At 43.4% G+C, this 23,262-nt stretch overlaps 1 protein-coding gene across 1 annotated transcript; it reads right to left on the reverse strand.

The window, feature by feature from the left end:
- Positions 1-2,459: 2,459 nt before the first annotated feature.
- LOC145403591 (uncharacterized) lies at positions 2,460-23,262 on the reverse strand. Its single transcript, XM_080275267.1, has 5 exons — positions 23,035-23,262; positions 17,069-18,705; positions 12,697-13,569; positions 11,615-11,717; positions 2,460-4,244 (listed from the first exon to the last, which is right to left on the reverse strand). The coding sequence occupies exons 1-5, from the start codon at positions 23,041-23,043 to the stop codon at positions 4,005-4,007; spliced, it is 2,862 nt and encodes a 953-aa protein (XP_080131393.1). The 5' UTR covers positions 23,044-23,262; the 3' UTR covers positions 2,460-4,004.

A 23,262-nucleotide genomic window follows, 5' to 3' on the forward strand; every position in this document is an offset into this window, starting at 1 on the left:
AAACCTTTTATAAGGGGTTTCCAGTATCATCATAATTATCATCATCATCATCATCATCATCATCATCTCGACCTATTTTTCGTGACTAAGGACAGTCGACGTCAGAATTTCGTATCTGTCAACATGTGTGGCACGTATACTGTATGTCTGTTGCTATGGTAACTCTGCCTGATAGAGTTGAATGATATGGGTGAAATTCGGTCTGCAGAAATAAACTCGCGTTGTCCATAGAAAGGCTCCATAGCACCTCTTCCTTTACTCCTTTGTTCCTATTTATGGCGCGTTAACAACATAAAAGACCACGAGAAGGTGTACTATGTTAAATAAATCGCTAAGGATGAGATGCTACAAAGAAAAGAAAAAATAAAAAAAAGAGAAAAACGACCACCAGGAATAATGGCCCATCTTAACCAACGGCTTAGCTAATCGGCGGCCTACGAATGCAGTTGTCTACTCTCGCAGTCCGGACAGTACGAGTGCAAGATGGTTATGTGGGCAGGGTGGGTAAACAAACAGTCTCCAGCTTGCTCTCCGCGTGTGGGTATCCGTTCCCGTTTGTGTGCCTTATTCTTTGTTTTCACTTTTATTATGGCGGATCCTGACTCCTGTTCATCACACAGTGCCCGTCCATCACGTACACATAAGCGTACAGATGATTCATAGCAGTGGAAGCCTAGTGGCAAAGAAAAACGTGATGATGGTGACGCTTCTGAGACAAAAGGCTCGTATTATAGGGAGTCTCCTTACCCAACGAGAATACAGACTAGTGTAGCGACCATGGAGCTTGCTCAGGAGGGATGTGTAGGAGTGTAAGTATGACAGCCTTGTGAAAGCATGTGGTGATAATGTTATATGATGAATTTAGGCCTTACTAATACTGAAGAGCAAAAATAATGTCAACCTTATTATTGATATGGGCGATAGCTAATAATGAAAAGTAAAGTTCATTATAACCTTATGTTTAATTAGTTTTGGGGCTGAGTTAATACTGAAGAGCAAAATTAATGTATTACAAATGTCGTGGTGTTTGTTCCCAGAGCCGGATCTTTAAGTGATAGTTCGTAACACCTTTTCCTCGAATATTTATGTTGCTTATTGCCCCTTTTGGTTCTCTTATTCGTTAATGAGGCAAACGATGTTGATATTGGAAACCTATAAATTAACATGGGAGAATATCAGAGTGTAAGAGGCTTGATAAGATGCCAATAAAAATGTGTTACGAAGATCACAGTGACAACAAGAATATGAACCCCAGTGCAAAATGTGTGCAGTGGAATTTCTCACGATTCTTAGATTTAAACAGAAAAGATGTGATTATGGTTATGTGTCCCTGAGATGCAAGTGATACAGGATTGATAATTCTCAGTGCATATAATTGTGGTGGTAGAGCTAAGAAATCGGCCATAAGTACACACACACACACAAAATCCCTAGAGGTGACTGACCGAAACTTCAAAAACACCAACCTAGTGGACTGCAGTTTGAAGTTTCTCGTCTCTTGCAGTCCACAGTCCTCCTTTGGGGGGCTAAGGAATGATGTGATGGACCTCTGTATTACCAGGCAGCGGAACCACCCAGTCATATCGGTGCTACCACGTGAAGGCGATACCTCCTGGATTATGTTTTCCTCCAACCTCTCCACCTCACGCCCACCACAGCTCCAGGGTCCGGTAAGTGTTATTTTAACGTTTAAGCTTTGTAATCTAGTGACGTATTTTCCTCTCTCTCTCTCTCTCTCTCTCTCCTTTAGGGAAACCATTTGCATTGATGGCATTAAAAGCAGTCTCAGCTTACCACTTGGCCGTGTGATTTCTTTTGTGCATGTAGCCTAATCGTCAGAGAGTATTAGGAATAGACTATGAATTGTGCCATCGAATACTAGTGAATAATGGCAATTTTTAGAACAATATTTCCCTTACGGAGTCATTTTTTTCGTGTGTGTTTAGAAACTCGGGTAACGTCACCTATCCCTGCGCCGAATATATTAGGAAAGAGGCCTGGTTCCTTGGTGAGAGATGTGCCCAGTTTATTTTGGCACGCGGCGACATAGTGCAATCTTCATACTTTATAAAACTCGATTTTTTTTTTTTTTGCAAGAGGTTACTTTAATTTCTAAAAGCACATTTTGAGTGTACCTCTCTCAAATTCACTAATCACTGCATTCAGCTTTATTAAATTAGTAGTAGTAGTAGTAGTAGTAGTACAAGTAGCAATAGTTATTGTTTTTATTGCATTGTTTTACTACTTCTACTACTACTACCGCTGCTGCTGCTGCTGCTGCTGCTGCTGCTACTACTACTACTACTACTACTACTACTACTAGGGTTACTGCCGGTACTACTGTTATTATTATTATTATTATTATTTGCGGTTTCAAAGAAATTTCATACGGTGAAACTTAAATCACAACAAGACTGATAAATCAGATAAGACTTTGGCTTTAAGAAATAATACACATAAAAGTAGAATGATTTATTCACAAATACATACAAGAATACAATATATAGTCATAGATATTATACATTACCTCAGTATCAGGAGTCTAGCAAACCATAATATGAAGAGAAATCAGTAATACAGCAGGCCTTCGTTGTATGCCATTCTCTCTCTCTCTCTCTCTCTCTCTCTCTCTCTACGTAATGAACTATACTCTTTTTACTCTAACTAGGCCTAAAATTCCCATCTCTATCTTGAATGCTGAGCTGTAGCAGTTGATTAGCACTGGAATGTGGTGGTAGTCATGAAGAAGTGCCATGGAAGGATGGAGAGCTGTAGCATTGTCTTTTTCTGTCACTGAGCTAAGTGAAGTAAGCTGCAAAAGGACGAAAATCTGGGCCAAGTTAAGATGAAAAGAGTATAGTTTACGATTACCTTTATTTTTCCTCCCTGTATGTCAGACTTGGGGCATAGGCATGACAGTCCGTTCCCTTAAGTCAAACAGATCTCCGGGCCACACTTCTTTACATATCAGTACTGGCACTAACACCCACCGTCTATATTGAATACATTCAAGGGCTGTCTCATTCAGGACTGACGTGGTGGCTTTAGCGGGGTGTTTTCATGACTTATCGGTGGATCGTGCGGAAGTTCAGTAAAGCTTGTTTTTACAGAACTGAAATCTAACTGTTCCCTGCCCCAACCTTTGTTCGAACTCGCGTCCTATTAGAGAGCAAGCCACACGTCTAACCACTTGATAGCGACCTACTTTGCCATCGTCAACAAAATTACATCCTAATCCATGAGGCTGACTGTCAGAGGCCATGGACAGAGAAGCAGGAGAAACGAAAGGACTAATGCTACCGAGTGTGCATTATTGTTTTCCTGTATGTTATTTATGTATACAGAGTCGATTTATATATATACCAGCATCTGAACAGTAAGGGATGAGAAAAATTCCACTTAAATTTCCCTTCTGCTTTTGACTTTTTTCTTATAGCCAATAGTACGATCTTTGCATTTTTTTTTTTTAATTACGACTCTTGCTTCTAAAAATGGCAGTATCTTCGCAGTGATTGTTTTAAGGGTGTGATTCTTACTGTAGAGATCTTTTTTTTTTTCTTTTCTCTTCTTACACAGCTGTTGAGAGAGCCGCGAAAGAGCTAGCAAGATCTTCGTGGTCTTTTTCTTACTCCTTTTTAAGCAGCTATTGAGCTATATTTCACAAAGCAGTGGGAATACTCTCCTTCCAGGCTCTATTACTTTTCAAACAGCGCCTCACAGACCTAACAGGAGCGTCGTTGAGTTTGTTTAAGGAGTGATACCGTTACCGATCATACTCCTTAAGCAGAGCCTCAGGGAATATTACTATCACAGTCTTTACTTCTCTTTACACAGCGGGTGAGTGAATACTGCCCTTGTCGATCTTACTTCCTAAACTGCGTCTGAGAGAATATTACATTACAGAGTGACCGAAAGACGATACCATCATAGATCTTACTCCTTAAACAGCGACTGCGGGAATATTACCTTACACAGCGACCGAAAGAATACTGCCCTCACTGATCTTACTCCTTCTTAAACAGCGCTTGAGAGAGACCAGAGAGAGCCAGCAGTATCTTCTTCCTGTGTCCCTGCATGTAAACGCCCATCAGCTGCAGGTCTCGCTTAGTTAGTCCCACCGCCGCTAGAGGGCAATACAGGCCGTTCTGGTGGAAGTTTTCAGTGTAATCTTCAAGGCTTAGGGACCTTAGCCACTCCTCTATGGTCTCTGGCACCTCGTCGGGGACCTTTGGGGGCTGCTTCACCTGTGGGAGGAATAGAAATGGGTCTTATTCACCAACAGAAGTCTCCATGTAGCTGAATGAAATCGCTCAGTGGTGACAAGGATGTAATTAATCTCCTCCCCATTTCTCATGGTCTCAGGCTTTGTACTTTATGAGAGACCTTCAGGGGATGAGAAAGAAACATTAGTCCCTTTTTATGAGAGGCAGTCCCTAAGCTAAATAAAATTGTCTGGTGTGGCATGAGTAAGATTGATCTCTCCTTCACCTAAGAGAGGAAGAGATTATCCTCAGTGAAAGGTGTGGCATTGTGTGTGGTGTGGAAGCGTGAAATGTGGCATTGTGTGGTGTGGAAGTGTAAGGTGTATCACTGTGTGATGTGGAAGTGTGAGGAGTATCAGTGTGTGGTGTGGAAGTTTGAGGTGTGGCAGTGGGTGGTGTAATAGTGTGAGGTATAATAGTGTGTGGTGTGGGGTGATGTGGTTGTGTGAGGTGTGGCAGAGTGTGGTGTGGTAGTGTGAGGTGTGGTAGTGTGAGGTGTGGCAGTGTGTGGTATGATTGTATGTGGTGTGGCAGTGAGGGGTGTGGCAGAGTGTGGTGCAGAACATAAGAAGAGAGGATAACAGCAGGAGGCAAATTGGCCTATGCTAGGCAGCTCCTAGAAGAGTAGGCTAACTGAACTAGCTACCGGGTACCGTACTTGAATGAGATAAGGATACCAAAGAAGGAGTGTGAAGTGTGGCAGTGTGTACTGTAAGTGTGAAGCTTGGCAGTGTGTGGTGTAGGACTGTGACATTGTGCCCACCACGCCATCAGTATGATTACCTATTTTCATTATATTTCTGCTACCTTCAGGCCCTTTTATTTAGCTTGTGGTTGATTTACTGGACGTGGAAAAATTCTACGTGTTCCTTTCCATCTCCTTCCCGCAGAAAACAGTGATAACTTACGGTACTTTTTGCTCTGGTAACTCGGAATTCTTTTTTTTGTAGGACTAATTAGAGACTCAGAAACATCCTGCACATTTACATCCTTGTCTTTCCTACAAAAACAAGTCATGGGGACGACACAAAATCGATCGCAATTTCTTGAGAATCCCACCGCTGGTACTCAAAGGGGTGCGAAGATGGACTGGGCATATATGTAAGGTGAAAACAGGTCATATCAAAGGCTGTGGGAGGAAAATTAAAGGTGGTGTGCAGGGAACAGTGAGACAGCATTTAAAGCGGAACGATGCACCCCATGTTTGTGGTAAATGTCGCTCCTATGCTGCGATCGATTCAGTAGAACAAAATAGTACCAGTATACCAACGACTCCATAAAAGAAAATGATAAGGTACACCTGGGTTGAGCTACGTGGAGAGACAGACAGGTGAGGAAGTAAAGGAGCGTTGTGTTGTTCATGTGGATTTGACTGAATTTGTTGAGAGAAGTATTTTGAGATGCTCTGGCCATGTGGAGAGGATGGAGAATGAGAAACTGACTAGAAGAGTGTGTGTGAGTTAGGAGGAGGGGGGAGACCAAGGATGAGATGGAGGGATGGAGTGTAGAGGTAGGCCTATGGGGGGGGGTTTTGACGGAGGGCACCCAAATGGCAGAGGACAGCGCGACGTGGAGGTGGTTTGTTTGTGGCCACCCCATACACGGGATTAAGGCGTCTGGCAATAGATAGATAGATAGATAGATTGATCGACAGAGTTACGATATGCATTTTTTACTCGTCTGTTCACATCTAAAACTGACACAGGGAAATGAAGTTTGTAAATCAGGGTTGTGTGGGGGAATGTTTGTTGGGTACCGTATTCAGTCAGTTGGTTCTCTTATGTTTGTTAGGGTTCAACAGTATATCCGTAAAATACTGCCTGAGCAGCTGGGTTCAGTCATGATACTTCCTTCTGAAATTCACGTCTCCGTCATCTTTTCCTTCCTCTCCTGAAATTCAAGTGGGTCTACTCATTTTTCCCTTCCTTCCCTGAAATTCACTTTCCCATCATCTTTTCCATCCTCTCGTGAAAGTCACTTCATCCTGTCCTTCCTGGACTGAAATTCACTTTCTCGTCATTTTCTTCCTCTCCTGAAAATCAATTCCTTATCTTCCCCTTCCTCTCCTGAAATTCAGTTCATCATCATCTCCCCCTCCCTCTCCTGAAATTCACTTCCTCATCATCTCCATCCTCTCCTGAAATTCTCTTCCTCATCATCTCCTTCCTTCCCTGAATTTCACTTCCCCTTCCTCTAATCCTTCCCTAATCTCCTTCCCTTCCTTCCGACCTGACTGCACTCCTCACATTTTATTGGCTTTCCTTAACAGTCATATGGTTATACACGAAATGGGATATTTACCTTAGTCTCTTCACACCTAGAGCTGGGATACAGACATGAGAGATAAAACGAAGGCTACAGGTCACCTCTCCAGGTCGGTAAATTCTCCCAAGCTCAATAAAAGCCTCCGAAAGTAGCAAGAATTAGATTAAGAAAAATGTAACAGTAAGTGGTTCACCACCTCAGTACAGCGGCCTTTTTCCTTTTTCTTTCTTTCTTTCTTTTTTTTCTTTTTTTTTTTACACTAATTCTTGGTATCTCCAGACTTTCTTCCTTTCTGGAGAGATTTGTTAAAGTGGAGTTAGATAGAGCCTTCATGAACCACTACAGTACAAAGAAATATCTATAATATTAAATAGCACTGACAGGAAATAACAAGAGTAAGTCACAGTGAACATTGACGCGACGGGAATGAGGTGATTAGACAGCCCAGGGACCATACGTAGAAGAGGAGGTTTAGAATTTAATGCATATCGACTGCACGTGGGCTAAGGCAGACGGTCAATTTTCTACCAAGTCACAATCATCCCTTAGAATACAACAAACAGTACTGAAGTGCTTGGTGAAGAGGGACATAGGAGAAATTACATGGGGTAGCCTATACCGGATGGCCCATTCATAACACTTCTCATCCACTCCCGCTGGCGATTTCATGTGTACTAAGACGGCTCATTCAACGTTTTTCACAGTCTAACCTGCATCATTTACTCATTTTCTACACAGACTGACCTGCATCTTTTACTCATTTCCTACACACCCTGACTTGCATCTTTTACTTATTTCCTACACACCCTGACCTGCATCATTTACTTATTTCCTACACACCCTGACCTGCATCATTTACTCGTTTCCTACACACCCTGACCTGCATCATTTACTCATTTCCTACACACCCTGACCTGCATCATTTACTCATTTCCTACACACCCTGACCTGCATCATTTACTCATTTTCTACACACCCCGACCAGCATCACTTACTCACTTCCTACACACCCTGACCTGCATCATTTACTCATTTCCTACACAGCCTCACCTGCATCATTTATTCACTTCCTACTTCCTCTACCTCATTCACGCCTACACCTGCAGTCTGAGCCGTTTCCGCAATACACGAGAAGTCGCCCAGTAGAATGGGAGAGGAACGTTGTAGATGAACAATCCTGCATATGCTACACAATGGGCCGTGTTGATAAAAGACCCTACCCAATTTGCACCGTAAACAAGCGTCCATAACAGTTGGCTATTCATTCACATCGATGTGTTTTTCGTGTGTGTGTGTGTGTGTGTGTGTGTGTGTGTGTGTGTGTGTGTGTGTGTGTGTGTGTGTGTGTTTTCACTTACATATTCACTCTGCCTTGACCGTGAAATGTTTGGTGGGTGTAAAAACGAAGACACACACATACACTAAAACACATGTATTTTTATGCACAACTTAAGCCTAGGAAAGTTAATAAATACGGCCCATTAAAAGGACAGATGAGTACCTGGGTCACTCCTAACATAGAGAGAGAGAGAGAGAGAGATGGCGTAGTTTCCATTCATGTTACAATAAGACAGTGACAGTTTAGGAGGGCATGCAACAAGTGAAGAGGTGAAGGAAGGCTTTATCCAAACTCCAGCTCGTACCGTCCTCCAGAACTGATTAAAATTGTCTGTAAATATCAAGAACCATGTTTTAAAAAAGACGTCATCACACTGAAGGGGTTAAAGAATAGAAAATTTTAGGTCTATGAGGAACAGCCGAAAACTGGGCACTTGTAAATTTTGGTCCAAAGGGAAGTTCAAAATATCCACACTGATAATTTACGTAGTATTGAGATAAATTGCGTTTTAAATAGATAAATACCGTGTGAAAATAACTGACATATTATTGGATACTTGCTTTAACAGTGTAATGATTCGATTTAGCCGTAAAGAAGGAAAATAATGATCAGTTTCTCGAACACTGTGAAAGGATGTACGGTCTTCGATGCTGTACTTTTGTTTACGGTCAGGCCGAATCATAACATTGTTCAGCATTTACTTCATAATATGGCCAAGCAGTTTTCATTCGATATTTATATGTTGAAAGCGTGGTTTTTGATAATACTACGAAGATTATCAGTGTCAATATTCTCAACTTCCTTGTAGCCCCAAACTCGCAAATGGTCAATCGTGGAGGCTTAAGTGATGAGTGAATGGATGTGTGGACAGTATCAGTGGGCAGTCTGTTAATAGTTCTTCCACGTCTTTGCATTCCTCTCCCCTCCGACCCCATATGGTATGATGAAGATGATGATGATGGTGGTGGTGGTGGTGGTGGTGATGTTGACGATAATGATGGTGGTGATGATGACGATAAAGATGATGACAAAGACGACGTTAATGATGATAATGATGACAGAAGTTTTGATGATGATGATGACAGTAGTTGTGATGATGTTGATAGCTGCACAAGGCATTCCTGTATATGCTCTCGCCTTCTGACCGACTGTCTACCAGCGTGGCAGCTTTAATGAACGTGACTCAATCGATCGACTTGGGAAAAAAAAAAAGTCAGATACACACACACACACACACACACACACACACACACACACACACACACACACACACACACACACACACACACACACACACACAAAAGGACTGACTACAAAAATATTAACTGTTGTGAAGGGAGGCGGTGGTGTATTGGTTAGTTCGTCCAACTCACAGGTAGAAGAACTCGAGGTCGATTCTCACTCCGGTCAGGCTAAGGAACTCAGTACACCGGTATTTCCCTCCTGTCCTTGTTCACCTGCCAGTCTAAGTAGGGACCTGGTTGTAACATTGACAGGTCGTGTACCACGGAAGACTGTGGCCTGTAGGCTCGTAGCTTAAGGAGGCTCCGTAGCATCTCTTCCTTAGTGATTTATTTTTGGATACGGCCGGTTAATAACAATTTTGTACATTATTTATGGGATGTATGGTTATGTTAGAATGCCTAAAATAACACAGACGAGGAGAGGAAGTAGTAATAAGTAAAATAAATCGCTTAGGAAGAGGTGTTAGGGAATTAACCAACGAAAATAAGGGCCCAGAACAGTCAACCCTAACCCCTTCACCACGATCACGTCATTTATTTAATTCTTCCTAACTTCTGATTATTTTATTTAGCTCAGGCGAGATTTTTTCGAACTTAAAAGATTTTTAAAAAATTGTCTGCTTCTACCCCTTCAGTACGAGAGGCCTTTCCAACTGTGAATGAAATATTATTATTATTATTATTATTATTATTATTATTATTATTGCTTTTTTCTCCTCCTCCTCCGCCTCCTCCTTTTTGTATCTAGCTAAATAGAGTCGTGTGTCCGGTCAGCAGGGTCTTATGTCTTGTTAATTAGGTCATGAGTGGATAATTAAGGTGTCATAGACGATTAAGTAAAGTTTTGTATTGCGGGTAAATAAATCAGGAAAAATGGGCCCTTGTATTAGGCAACGAATAAATAAATAAAAAAAGAATGAAAGGAGAAAAATGTATGTGGCTTTGATTCCTAAAAATAATAATGGTACATATTTTTTTACCGATAAAATCATAATCAGAATAAACATCAAAGAATTGGTCCGAGAAAAACAAGTGAATAATACTGTTTGGAGCTGCCTGTTAGCCTCTTCAGTCCGGTGACGCGCTTTATTGATTTTTTTTTTTCTTGCAAGTAACAGACGGGTACTGGAGAGGGACGCCTTCACGCGGTGGCACTGATATAGCTGAGTTGGTCCACTGCCCGGTTATACAAACGTCCCTCAGTTCCCTCCCTATCCCACTAACTGAGCGTGGTGGGCTGCAGGAAGAGAGGTTCAGCCTGCACGCCACTGGGTTCACGTTTCAGATGAACCTGGGGCTACTACTACTACTACTATTACTACTACTACTACTACTACTGCTGCTGCTGCTACTACTACTACTGCTACTACTACTACTGCTACTACTACTACTACTGCTGCTACTGCTACTACTACTACTACTACTACTACTACTACTACTATTACTACTACTACTACTAATGATGATGATGATGATGTGATGATGATGATGGTGTGTGTGTGTGTGTGTGTGTGTGTGTGTGTGTGTGTGTGTGTGTGTGTGTCTGTGTGTGTGTGCGCGCGCTATTCTTTCTACCACCAGACGATTTTTTTTTCAGGTTAGGAGAGACCTCTCTCACTGAATTCGGTGACGTGTTTTATGAGTCTGTTATTACTACTACTACCGAAAGATTATTTATTTTACTCCAAGTATAGACAGACCTCTCGCAGTAATGAGGCTAATGAAGACTATAGCTAAATCCTCCCGTTGCAAGCGTTTCTCCAAAGCTGAGTAAAATCGTCTGGGAGCAACACGTCACTGGCATTAAGGGGTTCAGGAGGGTTTGGCACACTCCTTTCACCACCAGCTGTCTTTATGCAGGCGAATAACTAAATCGTCTGGCGTTAGCATAAATATAACGAAAATACGCCCTCTGTGGATCAGGGCTTGCAATCCAGTGGCGTATTTCTGCTAAGTTCTTGCTGTCTCCAGTTATGTAGCTTAGACTAATTTGGAAGGGTTAGGAGTCAACTCAATTAGCATAATCCCTTCGCTACAAGAAGTCCCCCCCCCCTCCCCGTTAGAATATTGATTTGGTGACGGCATAATGAAAATACGTCCACGGGCTGAAGTTGTTATTATCATTGTCATTGTTGTTGCTTAGCCCCGGCCTGTCTGGGCGAGCAGGCCCGTCGACCACAGGAAAACCACTACATATGGGAGGCCTTCCTACAAGTACAACACAATACATGCACCGGGTAGGGAACCGGTACATCGCCAGGGTTTGATCAGGGTCATTCTACACGGCGAGGTACAGAGAAATATGAGGAAGTTTGTCTCCTGGGTGAATACCGCAGCTACTTCATTCAGGGTACACAGCACCACCACGCGTAGCCTAAGATCCTCGTCAGCTCCATGGGCACAAGTGGATTAATTAAAATTAACCATCCACTCACCAGATCAAAGCGAAAATACATCCCTTGTCTTAGATGAGTTAAAATGACAAAGTCTGTCCATCCACTCACCAGATCGAGTTCGAACTTGAGGGCCATCCTGTGCAGCGGCTCTGTGATGCCCGCCCCGGCCAGGTCCAGGGCGTCCATGTGTGCGGCGGTGGGCAGGTCGTAGCTGTGGTGCAGGGATAGGTCGTTTAGTTGACAGGAGAAAAATTGTTATATATATTGCAACGAGCGGCTTAATACGTGCCTGACACTGAAATCCTGACCTATTCTAAATGAATTAATCTAGCCTAACCTAATCAAGGCGAGCCAATCTGCTAACCAAACCTAACCCAACCCAGCTTAACCTAAACTGACTAATCTAACTTAACGTAACCTAAATGAACTAATCTGGCTAAACTAGCCTAGCCTAAGTGAACTAATCTAAGTTAACCCTAATGAACTAAGATAATCTGACCTTCTCTAACCTAAACTAGCTAATCTGCCCAACCCACTCTAACTTAAACGAACTAATCTGTCTAATCTAACCAAGCCTAACGCAACCGGTGCCTATTGTGTAGACTGCAGTAGTAAATCCCACAAGGATAAATGACCCTATGCCCTCTGAGGCAATAAATGATCAAATACCACACTGGAGGAGCTGGTGGTTCACAGGTTAACATTTCCAGCTCGCAAACAGAAGAGCAAATCATCGATTCTTGTGCCGGTCAGACTCGGGGACAAAGTCTGTATCCCTCTTTGTCTCTCTTCATCCAACCACACAGTTGGGAATTTGGGTTGGGATTCTCGAACATTATTTACAGTCGATTCCTTGTCGTAACTTTGACTTACTTTTACAAGAAGAACTAGAGATACGGGGAGATTCTGCTGTCTCCTTTCCTTGACCTTCCTAGAAAAACAAGCCATAATTACGACAGGGAGTTAATTGTACCGTAAATATATTTCTCCATCCCTTCCCTTGAAACTAGCATCGACGTTGTGGGTCATCTTCTAGGGGAAAATTGAGGCTTAGCAAAAGATGACTGTCTGCTTAAATGAGCCCCCCCCCCCCCGTGTGATCTATAGGCACTAGTTTAAGCTTATTTTTTTTTTTTTTTTTTTTTTTTTTTTTTTTCAGCCCCTTGGAGCTTCGAATTTATGCCACTCACCCGTGCCTGTTGAGCAGATTGTAGTACTGAACGAACCCCACATCGAGCAGGAAGTCTCTCAGCTGCTGTCTGTCTGCTTTCGGCGTTCTCTTGTGGCGAGTCGTCTGCTTCTCCGGACTTCTGCTGGAGACTGCTTGGGTAGGGCTGGGGGAGGTGGGTGTCTGTGGTGGACTCAGGGAAAGGTTAGGCGTGTCTGGGGTGTGTCTGGGTGACTGGGCAGGTCTCTGGTGACGCTCGTGTAGGTCAGGCGTGGAATCAGGTGACTGTGACTGCGAGGTGGATGCCCCGGTTGGGTCTCTGGGGATACGGGACACGTCGCCAATGCTCTGGGTGAGGCAGCTTGACAGACTGCCTTCGGTACCCAATAGCATACTACCTTCAGTTTCTGGGTGAGCTAGGGTGGCCGGGGACTGAGGGGGACTACCGATAATAGAACAAGGTCGACTTCGAATCCTTCTACTGATGAGCGAGTCGCGGATCTGTCTTAGCTGCGCCGAATGCTTTCTGGATATGGCCAGCTGCTGGAGGCTCAGGTATTGTTGCAGGAGCTCAATTTCCTCCTCTCCTCCCATGCCTCCCTCCCCCCTCACCCTCTCCCCCGCTGCCTCACCTCCCCAGTACTTTGGGAGGGAACCGAACGCCTTTATACTGTCACCAGGTCTTGACCCCGGCTCCGTCACCGATCTGAACAGGGTGGTGGAGTGTGCGGTAGGGGACGGGGGGTGGTTGGAGGGAAGGAGGGGTGGGTCGGAGGTACTGGAGGTAGGGCTGGAGGGGGAAGGGGGGAGGAGGAGGAGTCTGGCTTCTTTGACTTTCCTCCTGAGAGCTTCCAGAGACATGACGGGGTGGAGGGAGGGGCGCTTGAGTTGATACCTGGCGGGGAGAAGAATAATGGTGAAGCAGACTGGAAGACAGGTAGATAGACTGATGACAGATGAATAGATAGATAGGTAGATACATACATACATACATACATAAAATGACTGACCGGTTGTCTGATTGATTGATTGAGTAATTGATATATTGATAGATGGATAAGTTGTGAAATAAAACAGTGATATATATTTATGGAAAGATAAGCTTTGTGGATATATTATAAAATGATAGATTTACCTTCGGATATATGGAAGGATGCATAGATAGACGGGGATGCATTCTACGGAGGGAAACAGATGAGGATGGATGGATGGATGGATGGATAGCTGGATAGATGAGGATAAGCTTTATAATTGTATAGAGATGTGCATAGAAATATAGAGAGACTCATTATTAGAAGGATAGATATGGATAAGCTATATAGATAGATAGGTAGATAAGATAGAGTCAGATAGAGGGATAGAGAGATAAATTGATTGACTGTTGAAGATATGGTACGTATACAGAGAGGTAGATTATAATATGGGTAGATGGATGGATAGATAGATAATGGAACACTATCCATAGTAATAAATTGATAGATAGATGGAAATATACTGTAAAGATTGACGGAGAAAGAGAGAGAGAGAGACAGAGAGAAAGAGAGAGAGAGAGATTAGAAAAAGCAAATGGAAATATAGTCTAAACTGAGAGATAAAAGAGAGAAAGGGGGACGAGGGAACAAGAGGAAAAAGAAGAGAAAGGGGAAAAAAGGAGGGAAAAAAAACATGTAGCCGAGGTGTTTTAGACTGAGAGGCAAAGAAAAAGATGAGTTTTAAAGCGAGAGAAGAGAAAGAGGAAAGGAGGAAAGATGAAACAACCAGAATGAAATGAGAGAAAGATGAATTAAAAAAAATAGTTCCTCATTCATCATCATCATCATCATCACCACCACCACTATCATCATCATCACCACCCTGTTATTAGTGTTATGAATGTGGTTAGAAAAAGGAATAGTAAAAAAGGTATTAAAAAGCAAGAGTACTATAATTAAAGCAACCAGAAAAAACAGATCATATCTCCATTCATTCACCCATCATTCAAACCTCTGTTACTAAATTTGCACTGAATATAACACACACACACACACACACACACACACACACACACACACACACACACACACACACACACACACACACACACACACACACACACACACACACACACATTAAATTTCCTTCAGGAGTCATCATTTTCCTCCTCTAATAAAGTTTCCTTCCTTACCAGCTAAATAAAATCATCTGACCCTCACAGAAAATTAAATATATACTGAAGGCCTGTAAATCTGTTCCTCCCTCTTAACTTCCCCTCCCCTCCCCTCGCCTTCTCTCCCCTCCTCTCTCCTCCGCTCCCCTCCTCTCCCCTCCCCTCCTCTCGTTGCTCTCTCTCCCTTCCTCCTCTTTCATATATTTTCATGTTCCCCTTCTCGTTCTTTTGCCTCCCAGTCCCCTTTGACTCTCTCTCTCTCTCTCTCTCTCTCTCTCTCTCTCTCTCTCTCTCTCTCGTGCTACATAGCCTAACTGTTTCTTTAATCCTCAAGCCGCCCTCTCTCTTTCTCATTCTAGTGCTACATTATTATCTCTGTAATCTCCAGTCCTCTCTCTCTCTCTCTCTCTCTCTCTCTCTCTCTCTCTCTCTCTCTCTCTCTCTCTCTCTCTCTCTCTCTCGTGCTACATAGCCTAACTGTTTCTTTAATCCTCAAGCCGCCCTCTCTCTTTCTCATTCTAGTGCTACATTATTATCTCTGTAATCTCCAGTCCTCTCTCTCTCTCTCTCTCTCTCTCTCGTTATCAGTCTCCGTGTCTTCTAATCCCCAGTCACCGTTCTCCCTCCTTCCCCCTTTATCAACTATTCTGTCGACCTCTCTTCAACCTTTAACCTTATCCAGCCCCTTCCACCCCAGCCCACAGGTCTATGTCTGTGTCTCTGTCTTTATCTTTCTCTATGCTGGTTGTGGGTTTACTTTCTCATGGTGTATTTTATTGCCGATATATTGTAAAGAGTATGTGCTACGCTTCCCACTGCCACACCTCACACTTCTATACCTTACTCGGTCATACTTTATACTGTCACATCTCACACTGCTGCCCAACACACCGCCACACGTCACACTGTCATACTTCATAGCACCACACGACACACTGGCACACCTCAAGATTACACAATACAGCACACACTGCCACACCACACACTGCCGAAAATCATACTATCACATCTCACACAGCCAACCTCAAACTGTCGTATTTCATAATGCCACCCCTCACGGTGAAAAGCTATACACTGTCACTCCACACACACATACTACCACATTACACACTGCCACACCACACACTATCATACCACACACTATCGCACCACACACTTCTATACCTTCCACTGCAGCACATCACCCTGACATACCTTACATTGCCATAGCATACATTCACCTACCTACCTACCTACCTACCTACCGTACTTACTAATCTCCACGCTGCATACCAACCACTTCATGTCCCCACCAACTCTTTCCCTACTTACCTACATTACTTCTCATGGTACTGTGCTACTTATCCATCCTCCTTCCACTTCCCTACAAATCCTATTTTCTTTCCTACCTACTAACCTACTTACCTACCCACCTACTCTATCTACTTACCTACCGACCGAGTTACCAACTAAGCTATCTAGGGTACCTGTATTTCCGCAACGTTCATTCATCCAACTAAATTATCTCCCAATCTTCCTCCCTCCCTCCCTCCCTCCGTCCCTACCTACCTACCTACCTACTTACCTACATACATACGTACCTACCCACTTACCTACCTTCCTACCTACCTACCTATATTCACCGGTATCTCTTTATCTCCTTGACCATCCAACCATCCTCCCTTCCCATCTGTTTGCCTGAGTCTTTTAAAAGCATTCTCTCTATCAACCAATCATATTATCTGTCTGTCTATTTCACGACAAACCTACCTCCCTATCTATCGACCTTTTTGCCTACCAACGAGCCTGCTGATCAGTTCAGCTCCCTTCATCCCTACTTACCATCCTCTCTCCCTTCCAGCTAGTCTACTTACCAACCTGCCATTCTGACTTCCTGCCTACCTACTTACCACCTATGCTTCTACCTATCTCTGTCCCTCCTCCCTTCCTCCCTACCTACCTACCTACCTACTTACACGGTTATTTATCTACCCACCTACCTACCAGGTGACCATCCTACCAGTCTACCAACCTTCCTCTCTAACTACCTACTTTCATTTCTACTTTCCTATCTTCCAAACAGTGCCGCCTATCTTCTTGCCTACCCACTAAGCCATCTGTCTGTTCCTCTCTCTCTCTCTCTCTCTCTCTCTCTCTCTCTCTCTCTCTCACACACACACACACACACACACACACACACACACACACACACACACACACACACACACACACACACACACACACGCACGCACGCGCGCGCGCCACCTACCTACTGCCCCTGCCCACGAGCGACAGCAACCGGGCCTGGAGCGAGGAAAGGAGCGAGGGATCCTGGAAGCACTCGCTCACGGAGGCTGGAAGGTCGTGGGTGCTGAAGGAGTTCTTGAGTTTGCGAGCTCGAAGGCCTTTCCTCCTGGGCTCCTCTTCCCGAATCAGTCTCTTCCGCAGCTCCAAGTTCTGCTTTCTGGCCGCCGATGCTTGTCTTCTTGCTGCTGCCTTCTGCTTTCGGGATTCTGATTCTTGTCTCCTAGCGGCCGCCTCTTGTCGTCTGGATTCTGACTCTTGCCTCTTGGCCTTCGATTCTCGCCTTTTGACCTCTGAGTCTTGCTTTCCAGGCTCAGAGTCTTGTTTTCCTGCTTCTGATTCTTGCCTTTTTGCTCCTGTTTTCAGCTTGCTGGATTCTGACTCTTGTCTCTTTGCCTTTGATCCTTGCTTTTTGGCCTCTGAGTCTTTCCGTCTCGTTTTTTCAGCTTTCTCTTTTCTATCTTCTTTTCCTCTTTCCTCTTTTTTGTCCTCTTGTTTTTCTTTCTCACACGCCTCTTCTACTCTTCCTTCTGTGTCTTCTGTCGACTGTGGTTCCTCTGGTTTGTCTTCTTCTTTTTCGGCTTTTTCACGATTTTTCTTCACTTCGTCTCCTGCATCTGTCTTCTTCCCGGGTGCATCGTTCGCTTGTGTTTTGTTTTGTTTTTCTTCTGTTTCCACTTTTATTTGTGCTTCCTCCTTTGGCTGTTCCTCGTTTCCCCCTTCTGTTCCTTTTTCCCTGTTCGCAGTAAATGCTGATTCGCTATCTCCTGCGCCTTCAGTAACGAGTTTCGCCTTTCTGCTGCCTCCCTTTTCCTCTTCCTCTCCTTTTATTCTTCCTGCGTCATCATTGTCTTCTCTTATTCCTTGTTCCCCTATTCCATTCTCTTTTTCATTTCTTTCTTCCTTTCCTCCTGCTATTCCTTCATTTATATCTACTTCCACTCCTTCGATTTCGTCTCTCTCTTTCTCATTCTTTTCGTTCCCTGTTCCTTCTTTGCTCTCCTCTTCCTCCTTCTTCTCTCCTGCGAATCTTTTTTCCCCTTTACCGTGTGTTTCCTTATCACTCTTCTTTCCTAGCGGTTCTCCCTCTCCATTTGCCTCTTCCTTCTCCGTTCCCTCCTCTTTACCTTCCTTTTCCTCTTCCTTTCTCTCTCTTACATCTGTCTCTCCCTCTTTACTCAATTTTTCTTCCTCTCCTCTCTCTCTCAAATAAATTTCTTCTTTACTAAACTCTTTCTTATTAATCTCTTCACCAACTTCCTCATGCTTCGTTCCCTCCTCTTTACTTTCCTCTTCTCCCTTCTTCTCCCTTACATCTGTTTCCTCCTCTTCATTCAACTCTTTCTTATTACTCTCCTCTTCATTGACCACATTCTCTTTCTCCTCCTCTTTGTTTTCCTCCTCTCGCCTCCTCACTGTCTCTTCCTTTGTACTCAGCTCTTCCGTATAGTTCTCTCCATTTGTCTCCGCTCTTGCCTCAGTCTCTCCACGTTCCTCCTCCGTTCTCTCCCCTTCTCCTCTTCTCTCTCCGTCCTCAGCTTCTCTCCTTGTGCATGCCTCTTCTTCTCGTCTCTCTCTTCCTGTGTCTTTTTCCTCCACAAGCTGTAAAGAAAATGAAGTGTTAATTTAAGAGACAAGAAAATAATGCTCTGATGCTCTTACGACTCACCTTGAGATGAATAAAAGAGTCTGACGTCAATAGAATATGATGCTACAGAAAACGCTATCGTGAGAGAGTGAAGGTTACTTGTCTATCTCTCTCTCTATATATATCTGTCTGTCTATCTGTCCTGAAGGGCTGGTCAAGGAGGAGTCGACTTAATATCACCTTGTCTTCCGCCATCAGATTGCCTGCTTCCCAACTCACACCCATGTCTCATTTACCTCTCCACCGCAGAGAGAGAGAGAGAGAGAGAGAGAGAGAGAGAGAAGTAATCGATATGAGTTAGCAAGGATAAAACAGCAGACGCCACGGTATTTACAGAAAAAAAGAAGGAACCCAAGGCCCAGTGTCTGCGTGCCAATTAATCCATGCAGAGCCAAGTCGCTGCAGTAAACACAGTCAAGCCTCAACATCTATTCTCGTGGGATACTTGGCACCTCCCCACTAGCGATTTATTTTCTTTCCCTGTTTAGTATCATATTTTCCTATCTTTTTCTGCCAGACAATTTTTTTCAGTCCGGGACACTCCGATTGGGCACCTCGTTCGTAGCGAATTTCATCTCTCTCTCTCTCTCTCTCTCTCCCCCTGTGTGTGTGTGTGTGTGTGTGTGTGTGTGTGTGTGTGTGTGTGTGTGTGTGTGTGAGTGTGTCATCTATAACCTCTTCAGTCTGATTTGGTATTATTTTATTTTTGCTACTGGTAAGCCATTTTTTTCAGCTTAGATACATATTATAAAGGAGAATTTAGAGACAGCTTTCAATAACACTTTCCTTGTTACAGATCTCCTCTAAGCTTTTCAAAATTGTCTGAAGCTTGCAAGATTAAATTCCAAAAAGATGTCAGCATTTTTAGGGGGCTAATTCCTTCAAATCAGTGACGTGGGGGAGTTAATGGCCAGGTGGATAGAAAATGTATCCGCAGTTCGAAGGGACTGATGTTCGATCCCACACTAGGGCAAAGAACAATAGGTCTAAATCTCTCTGAAGCAGACTATACTGACGCTCCCCAAGACCCGCTGGGATACAGACGGTGGGCATCAGCGCGGAAATGGTGATACGTGAAGCTGTGGCGTGTATAAGGACAGCCAGACGTCAGGGAGCTTGCTAAGTTTATTCCTAGAGTCAGACACTATCTATCTATAGCCAGATATCTCAGTCCCGGAAGGAGTGACCGCAAACAAATCGTCTCCATGTCACCCTGTCAGTCATCAGGCTACCCAGTCTCCAACACACACACACACACACACACACACACACACACACACACACACACACACACACACACTTTAACCTTGCTGTCTTCAGGTGATTTGTATTTATTTTATTTCCTAGGGAGATACTTTTCGACCTGGATTATTTAGGTGCAGCTTTCAGGGATTTTTTTTTTTTTTGCTCCAGTTTGGGGGGGTCCCGTAAGCTGAATAAAAAAAAAGTTGCTTTGTAATAGGCAGGAAAAAAAAATCACAATTGCTCCCTCGGATTTAAGGCAGATCATCTTCTTGTTTCCGCAATAATTTTCTTTATTCTGTGTGTGTGTGTGTGTGTGTGTGTGTGTGTGTGTGTGTGTGTGTGTGTGTGGTAAGAATAACCTCCCGTAATGAAGGGGTTAAATAGTATCTCCACAGTCATGATAGGCGGTTACCCCACTAGGCATTTCCGACATTAGTACTTCAGAGTCAGCCGTATTCTCGTGAGTTTAAGACGTTCCCTAACACCTCTTCCTATGCGATTTAGTCCACGTGGTACACCTGAATAATCTCGTTTTTTTTTTCAGTTGTGTTTAATTCTGGTACCATTAACTCTGTGTGTGTGTGTGTGTGTGTGTGTGTGTGTGTGTGTGTGTGTGTGTGTGTAGTTTATGTACTCCTTGTCCGTCCTGGCAGTCATATCTTAGTTACGAAAAAAATTTATTGTAAGTTTGTTAATCCGCGGGTTCTGTTAGTCTGCCGAAGATTCATAACCCCCTTCAGCTCAGTTAATAGCCAGGTGTATTGGGGGTGTATCTGACTAGTAACCAAGGAGATTTCGTTCCTACACCACAACCAAGGCTTATCGAAGGTCATGCAGCCACAACTTAGTATTCGGAATGTATGTGACCCAGTTCCGTCAGATAAAGACAAACGACTACAATATCCACATCCTTACTTATGAGGGGATAATATTACAGTATTTGTCCAACCGCGGTATATTTCCCGCAACTTAAAAACAGAAAAAGACAATAAAGCGACCCCGCATCCTTTCCAGAGCACTTCTTCGTGACTAGCATTATATTCTCGTATTAGTCTCTTGTGACACTTTAGTAGCAGAGTACCTTCCATCCTTTCCTGAGCACTTCTTCGTGACTTGCATCGTATTCTAGTGTTTATCTCTTGCAACAGCTCAGTATGCAACAGATAAGAAAATTTATGAGACTGCCGAAGGGTATTTTAGGCCTGCAGTCCACCGGGTTCACATTTCAGATGAGCTTGGGGTAAGAATAGCAACAACAACTGCTAGAGGAATTTGCTCAGCTTAGCGGTGACCCTTCTTGGTGTAAAGGTTATGAAAATATGCTAAAAAAAACGAGAGAGAGAGAGAGAGAGAGAGAGAGAGAGAGAGAGAGAGAGAATTAAACCAGCTCGATCCCTCCACATAATCACTTACATAATTACTTCACAAAATTCTTGCACCCATCAGAGGCTTTCACTTAGATTAGGAGAGACAAAGAGAGACGAGGAGAGACAAGGACAGACGAGGAGAGACATTTTAAACAGGAGATACTAAACACAAAACTCACCTTTACTTTAATAGACTATTTCCTGAGCTAAGTAAATTCGCGTGCAAATATACGGTATCCTTTTCACTCTTACCTGGCCTAAAATTTCAGTCTCTTGAGTGTTGGGTTGTAACAGTAAGTGAACGCTAAAATATGATGCTAGTCACGAATAAGTGCTATGGAAAGGATGTGGAGCCAGTATTGCCATTTTTTCTGCCACTGAGCTATGTGAAATAAGCTGCAAAAAGACGAAATTCCGGGCCAAGTTAAGGTGAACGAACTAGAGGAAGAATAAACCAAACAAGACACTGCCGTAATGAAGGGGTTGACATCCGCCTCCTATAACTCACTCCCAGATGAATAACATCGTCTGGCGCCACTTGGAATGGAATACTAGAGTTGTCCCTACCATGAGACGGTTCATGGTGGCGGTATTAACACTCTGGCTCGTATGACTCGCTTAGGGAAATAATATCGTCTGACTTTAGCTGGAGAGATGCATGGGATAATGAGTCGACCATGAGAGAGTAAGGACGCGACCATGAAAGAGTAATGACGATCATGAGAGGGTGATGACGCGACCATGAGGGGATAATTACACGACCATGAGAGGATAGAGAATCGACCATGAGGGGGAAATGAATCGACCATGAGGAGGAAATGAATCGACCATTAGGGGGAAATGACTCTGCCATGGGAGGGTAATGACGCGACCATGAGCGGCAAATGACTCTACCATAAGAGGGTTAATTATACACACACATCTGGAGCTGTCAATTCACAAAACAGCCGACGATAATATCTCTCATAACAAGGATTTATTATTGCAGGATGGACAGGAGGCATGGGATGATTAAACACTCTCTTCTCATTGTTCTTCCTGCAGTTTATATACTACCGGCACTACTGCTACTGCTACTACTACTATTATTACTGTTATGGTACTACTACTGCTACTACTACTACTACTACTACTACTACTATTATTATTATTATCATTGTTGTTATTGTTGTTGTTGTATAATTAATTCATCATCACCACCACAACCAACATCATCATCACCCAGTCCTTTCTCCCCACTAATCTCTTCACCCCGATAACCTACCGTACTTTTCGTTAAATTCTTGCCACTGATAGACCACTTTAGCCAACTTAGAGAGACTTAAAGTTAGAAGGGTTAGATGTGGCATTCCTTAACCCCTTAGTTACTAGGAAATTTTCGTAAGTTGAGTAAATGTGAGTCACGAGAATAACGTCAAATTTACGTCACGGGATTCAAGGAGCTGAGAATGGACTGAGTAGATGGGTAGATTATAAGTACACGAGTGAGTAGATGAGTAAATATAAGTAAATGAACAAGAAGATGAGTAAATATACCGGGTATGTAAATAAATGAGAAGATAAATATAAATGAGTAGCCTAGATGAGTAAATAGAAGCAAATAAATTAGTAGATAAGTAAATATAAGTGAATAGGTAAATGAGGAATAAGTAAATAAGTGAATATAAGTACCTGTAGCATTAGCACTTAAAACGCAGTCTCCAGAGGGGTGGCAACACTTGAACACTTATTACCAAACATCGCCTAAAGTGCACCTGGCCCCTCACGCACTTATCCCGCCACTTAACACTTCACAGCACTTCATAGCCGAGTCCTGGGCCCGAGAAAGCCACTTAAATCATCCGCACTTAAGGGAAAAGTGGCCTAAAGTGGGGAGAGGAGAGCGGGGAAGTGGAGTGA

This window comes from Coenobita brevimanus, chromosome 61 (genome assembly GCF_032717465.1).
Source record: "Coenobita brevimanus isolate Jiangsu-jjx chromosome 61, ASM3271746v2, whole genome shotgun sequence".
Classification (NCBI taxonomy): domain Eukaryota; kingdom Metazoa; phylum Arthropoda; class Malacostraca; order Decapoda; family Coenobitidae; genus Coenobita; species Coenobita brevimanus.